Here is an 11,331-nt window from a genome sequence, read left to right on the forward strand (position 1 = left end):
CCGTAATCTTACAAGAATCCAAGTTCAGACCTTCCAATTTTGTTAGACCTGCAATACCGATCCAACAAAATGAATAACCAATAACCATTCATCCCGAGGAAAAAGAACATGACAGAGCGTTAGCGCGTTAACAACTACTGTCTAAAAATATCAGTCATGCCAATTTATAAGACAGACCTTTCAAATGGCCCAAACATTCATCTGTAATGTGGTTAAATCCCAAATTCAACACATTCAAATCGCTGAGCGCTGCACGGTTATGTACAACAGTTGGCTATAGATGTTAGCATTTAGTCGCTCTAATCAGCTCATATTGGAAACAAAGTAATCTCTTTCAGCTACCCGAAAACTTTTCACATCCATCATCTCTCAGAAAATATCTATTGAGATTCAATGATTGCTGCGAAGGAAGCTCTGTCGAATAAAAGACAAGTTCCCTTAAGATACACTACTATTAACAAAACACTGTTGATGCCTTATCGAAAGAACAGATATCATATACCTTTTATTCTATGTTGCTTGGACTCTCCAAAAATGTTGTTGTACCCGTGCCGAATCCTTCAAAAATATACTACTTTTGGAGTTTTGGAGGATCAGACATGCACCAGGTATACTTAATAGTCCAAGCAATGTAGATTTTATCAACCATGGGATCGAAAAAGCACTTAAATTTCTAACTTTCTAAAAATATGGTACTTTTAGAATAGTGCAAACCTGAGATAGTATCCAAACATGACGTAGTAACATGTGATCCTTCCATATTTAGTACAACAAGTTTGTTCAAACCTAAAGATTCAAAAAGAAAAAACACGACGCAGGCAAAGGTATTAGGTAAATTTGCAGGGCCAAAAAGAGAAAATCAAGCTTATATGATGCTCAATTTTTTTTATCATACATATATTTTATTTTAGTAAAAGTCAAAGTAACGTCTTAAAGTTCATGTAAAGGTCAAACACCATCTCATAAAATGAAACGAAGTGAGTACATCAAAGCCTATAAGGCACAACTAAAGTTTACCATTCATTCCAAACCAAATACATTATTACCTACCTCCCAAATAAGACACTCCATAATCTGTAATATAGATGCACACAACCTGAAGTTCCTTTAAACTCGCAATCCCTGAATAACACCGCATCAAAATGAGCAAATCTCACAAAAATCAAACACGTCAAGGCGGTTCCAGTGATGATACTAAGGCATGTTCACCAATGATACCTGGCAGAGGCTCCATGTCTGAATCCATAATGCATTGACAACATCTGATACTGAGTGATTCGAGCTTGGACAAACCTGAAACAAAAAGAACACACTTCATTTTTAGCATACAAACGTCAAAGAGCTTCATCAAGATGATGGAATAAAATTTATTAAAAGTATACAAATGTCAACAAAAGCAGGTGTAATCTTCAAATCTTGAACCAGCCTCTAGTTCCTATAGCGACTTCAAGTTAATACTACTATAATATTTGGGTTTATGTTCAACTGTTTTTAGATATTTGGCAAAAGCTATTCTATTCACGTGAACGCTATGCAAGCTTATAGATACGCCCATGCCTCTTGATGCTTAATCATTGTGGACTTTAGGTCTCTAGACGACAGGTAGATATTTTTTTGTACCTAGGTGAAAAAACTACCATAGAAGCACGAGATTGTTTCCTTAGGAATGAAAAGGAAAACTATCAGTTTTCAGATACAAATGACATGAAAAATGAACCTACGCTAAAGAAAAACTATCAGGAAATAACAAACCTTGAAGATGAACAAATCCTCCATGTATCCGTGGACACCTCTCGAAATCCAACTGAACCAATTTACCTAAGCTGAATAAAGCTTGCATCGCTTCAGCAGTAACCAAAACACATTTTCTAAAACTCAAATATGTCAAATTCGAGAAACCTGACACACAAATATAATGATCTTCATCACCTTAAACAGCTTATCGTATCACAAATTAACCTTCCTAGTCGACTCGTAAAACAGTAAGATAATGCCAACACGCACGATTCTATAATGTCTATCTCGTGCACTTTTTAAAGAGTATACAGTCAAATCTCTATATAACAATGTTGTTCGGTTGTCTTTCTAGTACAACAAAATATTGTTGGAGAGAACATATAATATAGCAGAACATGAAACATCATTCCCAAAGAGAATGTGGTTGTTAACCTGTTATACACTCAAGAAAATAATAAAACGATAAACAGTATAGTGCAAATAGAGAGAGCAACATTTTCTTGTCTTCATACAACACACTTTTTGTTTACGAGAACTGGTTTCCCCTCGTAAGTGAAATAAGAACTTATCGCGAGAGAGAATAGTAATAACTACCACTGACTTACTTTATCACTTGTTCAGAAACACGGTCACAGCAATCAAAAGATAACACTTGGATTTTCGGGCAATTTTTCAACAGACTGAATCTGAAATCTGTGACCTCTAAACCAAATATATATACAGATAGTAAAGAAGATCCTTTTAAAGAAAAGACATCCATCCAATTATCTTTAACTTCATTAATCAGAAATATACCTATAAATCTTCTATAGATATTTCAATATGCAAATATCCAACAGAAAAAATCTACTACTGAATTTCAATATGCAACATAAAAATAATTACCGATTCTCTTTAAACTGCGATACCGGTACACCCCAATCAAGTCTTCAATGAGCAATGGCCGGCCGACCTGTTTCTACTTACCTATGATATGACCTGTGGTTCCAAACAATTAAGGTTTTCAACTTACCAATCGATTTGGGGGAAATGAAAGAACGAGGTCGGTCGTAGTACCAATGGCCGACAGACCTCTCAATCGATTTGGGGGAAAATGAGAAGGTCGATCTAGGGAAAATGTGAGCTCTCAATTGATGGTAAAGCTGTTTTGGCCGAGAAGGAAAATGTTTTGGCAACTAAATAAAAAGAGGGAAAATGCTTTGGCGAATTAGAAAAAAAAAAAAGAGGGAAAATGTTTTGGCCAATTGAAAAAAAAAAACAGGGAAAAAAATTTTTTTCAATTGATAGCGGGGGTTTAAAACTCCCGCAATTGATAGCAGGGAGTCTACAACCTCCGCAAATTTATAAATTTTAGCGGCAAATTTTTAAACTCCGCATTTCATATAATTTTACGGAGGTTAAAATAACCTCCGCAAATAAACCCCCACAATTTTATCCATTTTTTGTAGTGATATGAGAGAATATCTTTTGTGTACAAGAAGGCAGTCTTACCTTAGAATGTCGTATGACTTATATATTTATAATCCTAAAAGATAAAAATGCATAAACTATTTACACTATTTCTAACTTTATATCTGTCAAAAAAATAAAAGGCTAATAATGGTCCTAACTTTACATTTGTAAAAAAAAGTGAAAAACGAATAATGGCAAGTGCCAAAAAAATTAAGAAAAGTCAAAAATAGTAAAGGCTAATAATGTTACACAATTATTTATGTATCTAAAGTCAAAAAGACTATTCATATGTCATTGTTATGTCATTTTCATAGCTTGTTTCGCTGATCTTTTTTATTTCTTCATTGCTCTGTTGCTATCTTTCTATCTTCCAGTTGGTGTTCTTATTTTCTTTTATTCTAATTGAACTTCAGGGATCACATTATTTTCTCCAGGACATCATTGGTGGTCTGGATATTTGTATCCTATTAATTTGCAATATCTGGTTAATAATTTTTCTGAAATAAATTCCTTTTTAATTGTCTTTGTAGATGGTTGTTTTTCTGGATTGAGAAACGTCATAATCCATTGTTTAACTTCTTCCATATCAGACTGTCGTAGCTCCCTTGAATTTGAATAGATCATTAATTGGTTTCTCGAATAGTAACTCCATATGGAATTTCCATTGAGATAATTGTTTGTTAGTTATTGAATAAGTGTAGCTATTCCTATAGTTTGCTTATTTGCATAAAAATCAGGTATCTCAACTTTAGGTATCTCTGATTGTTGAACAATATCTTCCGGTATAATCATATCTCTGGTTAATCCTATTTTTACAAATTGTATAACTGGTTTAATTTTGTCATATAATATCTCTGCTGGTGCAGTATAAAACTTTATAAAAAATAGATTTCCTTTGATTATTTTCTTATAAGTGGCAAATGTTCTATATAATTCTGATATAGATGTTAGTTCATCTCCTTCTTGGGTATATTAGTATTTAATAATCCATAACTGAAACAGGTTTTAACTAAATTTGGGTTAGTTTTTGGTAATGCGATTAACTTGTTGTAACCTTGTAGTTTTTGGGTTATATAGTCTGTGTTTGGTTCTTGAATATTTATGGCTTTGGGTCTAAAGTTTAGGTGAGTCTGTGTTTTGTGGATATTTTTTATGTATGCTTGAGTTATATGGTTATATGCTTTTTTATCTTGGTTTAAACTTTTTCGATATGTGGTAGTTTGTAGGGGTATGAACAAGGAGTCTTTTTGTGTTTTTGGTATAAATGATTTTTCAAATATCTTGTTCATGTTCTGATATTTTTATCCACTAATTCATTTGCTTGTACCTGCAGTTGTAGATTGATAAACGTTATGGGTTTTATGGAGTGTCCCAACGTCTCCTTTTATCTCTGGAATTTTATTGTCTTCCGATCGACATAGCTCTACACACTACTGAGTTATCTGAGTCATAACTTCAGACTTCAGTTTAACTTCATTAGTCTTTAGCTTTTCTATTCCATTACTCATATTGTCCACTTTTAGTGAAAGTGTAGTTAGGATTTTGAGTATTTTTTCTAAAACAAATGTCCTATCTTTATTTCTGATATTTGTTTCTTTTTTGGATCTTTTGGCATTTTACAATCTCTAGCTAAATGTCTTAGTTTTCCACAATTATAACAAGTACATTCTTTTATAGATATATATTTATATCTTGGTTCCGCACCCCCTACAATTGATATCGGAGCCATGTTATTTAAAAAATGTACAAGTAGATATGTGTTAATTATGAGAAATGTTAGAAATGTTAACTTAATTGTACAAAAAATCAAAATGTAATAAAATGCCTAATATTAGACATTTTACAATCTCTAGCTAAATGTCCTAGGAATAAAATGGTTTCTTATACTTATACAAGTTGTAAAAATAGGATTAACCAGAGTAGAAGCGTTGTTTAGGGAAAAAGTATCCAGATTACCATGCTAATAGTGATCGAAGAACATGTTATTTAAGAATAATCTAGTATATAGTGATCTCTGGTTAATCCTATTTTTACAACTTGTATAACTGGTTTAATTTCGTCATATAATATCTCTGCTGGTGCAGTATAAATTTTTTTAAAAAATAGATTTCCTTTGGTTATTTTCTTATAAGTGGTGAATGCTCTATATAATTCTGGTATAGCTGTTAGTTCATCTCCTTCTTGGGTATATATGGTATTTAATAGTTCATAACTGAAACAGGTTTTAACTAAATTTAGGTTAGTTTTGGTAATGCGATTAACTTGTTGTAATCTTGTAGTTTTTGGGTTATATAGTCTGTGTTTGGTTCTTGGATATTTGTGACTCTGGGTCTAAGGTTTAGGTGAGTCTGTATTTTGTGGATATTTTCTATGTATGCTCGAGTTATATGGTTATAGGCTTTTTTATCTTAATTTAAACTTTCTCGATATGTGGTAGTTTGTGGGGGTATGAACAAGGGGTCTTTTTGTGTTTTTGGTATAAATGATTTTTCAAATATCTTGTTCATGTTCATGTTCTGATATCTTTGTCCACTAACTCATTTGCTTGTACCTGCAGTTGTAGATTGATAAACATTATGGATTTTATGGCGTGTCCCAACGTCTCCTTTTATCTCTGGAATTTTATTATCTTTTGATCGACATAGCTCTGCACACTGCTGAGTTATCTGAGTCTTAGCTTCAGACTTCAATTTAACTTCATTAGTTTTTAACTTTTCTATTTCATCATTCATACTGTCCACTTTCAGTGAAAGCATAGTTAGGGTTTTGAGTATCTTTTCTAAAGCATCATCTTCTATTATATCTGTCTGTGTAGCTTTGTCTTGATATATAATCTGCAATAATATTTTTGTTAGTACTGATTACTTCAATTGTAAACGTAAAATTTAATATATTCAATACTCATCTCTGAATTCCTTCGTTGTTACTGAATTTTATATTTTTCTTGTTAACCACCATCGTACCTGTGTATTATCCGTTCGTACAATAACTTGTTATATACAATATATGGCCCAAATGCTAATAAGCATTTATATAATGAACATAATTCTTTTCTATTTATTTTCCATTTTATTTCTGTTTCATTAAACGTTCCTGAGTAGTATCTACAATGATGTTCTAATTTTTCTTCTTCATATCTATATTTAAGTATTCCTCCATAATTATATTCACTTGCATCTGTTTCTACTATATATGTAAACTTTTTAATTTCATCTGGAAATTATAATTTTGGTAACTCTTTACAAAGTATTTTTATTTTCTGGATTTGTTTTTTATCTTCTTCGTTGTAATTATATTCTACATTCTTTTTAAATTTTTTCTTTAATGGTTTTAGGCTTTCTGCTAATTTTGGTATATATTCTCTTACTTGGTTTACTAATCCTAAAAATGATTGTAATTTCTTTTTTGTATCTGATTCTTCTTTTGAATTTATTATTTTTTGTACTATATGTTGTTGCATTTTTACTCCACTTTTATCTATTTGTATTTTTAAAAACTCTATCTGATTTTTCATAATTTCAGCTTTCTTTTCATTTAAACTTATTCCTGAATTTTCTATTATACCTGCAAATTGTTCTAGTAATTTAAATGTTCCTCTTTAGTTTTTGTATATAATAGTATATCATCTATGTATACTATACAATTAGGTAGTTGTTTAAAATAACTATCCATAAAGTGTTGGTATCTTCCTGGTGCATTTTTATATCCAAATGGTAACACATTCCATTCATAAAATCATTGTGGTACTATAAACGCAGTTGACTTTTTAGATTCTTCCTCTAGCTTTAAATGGTAAAATCCTGATTTACAATCAAACTTACTAAAATAGTTATATCCTTGTATCTGTCTTATTTTTAATATCTTATTTGGTATTGGATAATTATATGTCATAGTTTTTGTATTTAGGTTTCTATAATCAATAATCATTCTACTTTTTTCTCTTTTTTGTTCACTGTATTTATTTACTATAAATGCTGGGTTATTGTGTTTACTATTATTTTTTTGTATGTATTATTTTTCTAATAATTCATTTACATGCATTTCGAATTCTTTTAAATCATCAAAGTTATATGTTAATGATTTTTGGGTTATTATACTATTTTTATCTATTAGTTCAATTTTTACAGTAGTCTTATATTTTTTTCATTCTTTTAATGGATCTTCACTGTATAGTTGTCTTAATTTTTTCTTTATTATTTCTATCTTATCTATTGAAAATATAGTTATTTCTTCTTTATTTATTGAAAATATAACTAGTTTTATTGTGTCTTCAGTATTTTTTTATATTTTCTAATTTTTGTGTGATTTTTCACTTTCTTTTATCCAATCAGTTTTCTTTCTTATTTTATTAATAAATCTTTTTGCTCTTACCTTTTGCTTACGTGGGGTTGTAAACCACCAGTCTGTTCTAATTATTATATGTGGGTATAGTTTATCTAAAAATGTCATTCTTAAAAGCATATCTTTTGTTGTTAGTTCATAATTATAGATCTCTTCTATTGTTAATATTTTATCTCATATTTGTATTTTTACATTTCTAGCTTTATAGGTAATTAAGCTTCCTTCATTATTAAATCTTTTGACTACTATTGGTGTTTTTAGCTTATCCCATTTGTTTTCTGGTAAACAGTTATATCTACATAAGTTGGCTTCTGCTCATATGTCTATCATAGGTGTATAATATCTATTATAATATCCTCTACTATTATTTTCATAAGTACATATATTTTCATGTTAATGTTTTTTTTATCAATATTTTTTCTCTATTATAGGTTATGGTTAATTGTGTATGTTCTATATTGTAGAGTTTTACTTATTCTAACCATTTTATTCCTAATATTATGTCTGTTTTTTGCATATCTTCCTTTATTTCAAATTCTATTTTTATTTTTCTAACTCCTATTATTATTTCCTTTTTAGTTGTTTCTTTAATAGTTATTAAACTTCTTGGTAGATCTGGGCATATATTACTATTAGATTTTATTTCTTCATTTTTCACTAGGTATTTTGCTATATGATTTTCTTCCTGTCCTGTATTTAGGAGTATTAAATATTCTTTTTCATTTATTATTCCCGTTATATAATACTCCCCCCGTTTCATAATAAGTGAATTGTTGGGGTATTTATTGGTGTTTCAAAATAAGTGAATCATTGAATTTTTTGTCAAATTTGCCCTTAATTTGACGACCAATTAACTTTTGAAAAGGTATTAAAAGGTCAACTTTTTCTTTTTTGGGGTAAAACTTGAAAGTCGTGTTAAATTTATGTCTTTAATGCTTTTTCCTTAATATGTGTGTCAAAATCCAATAATTTATTTATTATGAAACGGAGGGAGTATTGAGTTAAATTAACTGTTGAAGTTATTTCATATTTTGTTCTTTTCGATGATCCTCATGATTCTGGTTTTCAAAAGCTATTCTTTTTGTTGTACTTATTTTATCATTTATTATTTCTAAATCTTCTTCTATATCTATGTCTTTGTAACCATAATCATTATTATCAATTGTTTTTATAAATTGTTCAGAAGGACTTTCTATTTGTATTTTATTAATTTTATTTTTTCCCGTTATTTTATGTTTTGTTGTTAATACATATAGATTTTTACATCTTGCTGTAAATATTTTACTTCCTGGGGCTAGTTCTATTCCTGATATTTTTTAATATAATACTAATAATTTATCTATGTTTTTATCTGTTATTGCTACTGAATAATTCGCACTTATTATAAATTTAAATTTTTGGTATATTAAATTTCCTTTTATAGCATTTATTATACTTTTTTTCTATAGGTTTTATAATTCTATCATCTGCTAAATATAATTCTATTGGTGTATTTATTCCTTCTCTAAAACATGCTTTTATTAATATTTTCGTTCCTTCAAGGTGTACGTATTTTATTGGGTCTTTACTTTTTATATCGTTTATTTCTTTATTAATTATTCTCTTTGTTACTAGTAGTATACTAGCTCTACCTTTTGCATATCTACAGTCTATTACATGTTCCTTTTGGCTTACTACGTAGTATTCTTCTTTTCGTCTACTAAATACGTTTTTTACTGTTGGTATTTTAAATATTTTTTCTACGCTTAAATCTAATTCTTTTTCTTTTATCTCATCAAATATATTATTTTCTGATCTGTTCCTTCTTCATTTAAATATTCTTTCTTTGTTATTATTTTTATACCTTCTTCAGTCATTTGGTTCATCTAATTCACTATGTATTTCATTATCTGTTTCATTTTTCGAAATTTCATATATACTCTTTTCACTTTCTAATTCGTAATCTATATAATTTATTTGCATAGATTCTGCATTTTCTATCTTTATTTCTGATATTTGTTTCTTTTTTGGATCTTTAGGCATTTTACAATCTTGAGCTAAATGTCCTAGTTTTCCACAATTATAACAAGTACATTCTTTTATAAATTTGTTTCTCCTATATGATCTTTTATATTTATAATTTTTTACATAATATCTTTTTCTTGGTTTCTTATACTTATATTTTGATTTTTGTATCTCTTATATTTCTTATGTTTTTTTCTTTTTTTATAATATTTTTCTTCATATCCAAATTGGGTGCTATTTTATCCTTGCAACATGTTAAATTTGTTATTAATGTTTTTTTCATTTTTATTTCTTCTCTGTATTTCTCACATAGATTTCTATACCATTGTTGTAGAAATTTTATTCTTGCTCCTAGGGTATCTACTATTTTTGCTTCATCCCAACTCTTTATTATTTTTGAACTAAATGATTCGGGTAGTTTACTAAAATATAATCTTCTTACTTCTTTACTTTCTTCTGTATTGTATGTTCCCTTATAGTAGTATTCTTTAAATGCACACGTATACTCATCTATATAGCACATATTACATATTGTTAGTTTTAACATTAAATTCCTATTTGTATCTTTTTCTTTGTTTTGATCTTCTTCTTCTGTTATCATACTGCTAAATTCATCTTTTATAGCTATTTCATATTTTTTCAATATGTCTATAGGTGTTAGTTTAGTTACTGTTGTTCCTTCTATTTTTTTATCAGCCCTTAATACCTTTTTACTATCTTCAGTTAAATTTAGAAACCATAATTTTTTGTTTTCTATTAGAGTTCTCTCTATATATTCTGGTATATCTGTTGTATTTATACCATTGTCTAATAATTGTTTTGTTACATATCTCATCCATAATTATATCATTTTATCTACATCTATTTCACAATCTAAGTTTAAGAAGTTATAATTTTTATTAATTATTTATTTTAGTGTCCATTTGTTATATTTATCCTTTAGGTTATAATTTTTAAACTTATTTTTATAATAATATGTAGGTTTTCTTATTTCTGATGTACTAGGTATTATTTTTTCATCGTCCTTTTTATCAAGTGTGTTTATTTCCGTGTTTGTATTTTCTAAGTTTTCTTTATTAATTACTTCTTGTTTTTCATTTATTTCAAGTTTTTCTATATTTGTTAAGATTTCTGTATATGTTTCACCATCTTCTGAATCATAATTATCTGTTTCTTCAACATCTATTGTATTTATTTCTGTTTCATTAGTTTCTAATTCTTTGTTTTCGAATTTTTCTTTAACTTGATTTATCTCAATTAATACTTTTTGTTATTTATCCTTTTCTTCTTTTTCTTTCTGTCTTTTTCATACAACTCTTTTAGCATTTGCAGTTCTTTTTCTAATGCAGCAATCCTATTATTTTTAGTTTCTTCTATTTTTCCTATTTCTTCTGTAGTCTGTTGTTTTATTTTATCTATTTCTTTTTTCCTGTCTATTTCTTCGTTTTCTTTTGCTATTCTTACCATGACTGTTAATTTATCTTCTAATTTTAATTTTTTTTTCTAACATTAAATATAAATGTTCACCTATTTTCTTATATCTTCTTCCTAGATTAGAAAATACTATTCTTATCTTTAATCCTTGATGATTTTCATATGTTTTTTCATCTATTATAAATTCTTCTTTGTTCATTTTATCTACTTGATAGTGTATAGATCATGTTGATATATGTATTCTAGATTATCTATTTGTGATTCTAAATATGATATTTCTTCTTCTTGTGCTTTTATTGATTTTTGGCATACTCCAACAATCATGTTATATTTTAGTCTTTCTTTTCTTATTTTTAATTCTTT

General features: G+C 28.4%; 1 protein-coding gene across 6 annotated transcripts; it reads right to left on the bottom strand.

The window, feature by feature from the left end:
- On the bottom strand, positions 1 to 2,995 carry LOC107842903 (F-box protein At3g58530; the record flags this gene model as incomplete). Of its 6 annotated transcripts, none has more annotated exon segments than XM_047396731.1 (9): positions 1 to 48; positions 178 to 249; positions 343 to 414; positions 715 to 786; positions 1,051 to 1,122; positions 1,219 to 1,299; positions 1,753 to 1,899; positions 2,343 to 2,439; positions 2,623 to 2,995. In XM_047396731.1, coding segments are annotated over 7 exon segments (505 nt in total), but the record flags the coding sequence as incomplete, so codon positions are not given.
- Between the last annotated feature and the right edge of the window lie 8,336 nt (positions 2,996 to 11,331).

The sequence above is a fragment of the Capsicum annuum genome, chromosome 9 (genome assembly GCF_002878395.1).
Source record: "Capsicum annuum cultivar UCD-10X-F1 chromosome 9, UCD10Xv1.1, whole genome shotgun sequence".
In the NCBI taxonomy this organism is placed as follows: domain Eukaryota; kingdom Viridiplantae; phylum Streptophyta; class Magnoliopsida; order Solanales; family Solanaceae; genus Capsicum; species Capsicum annuum.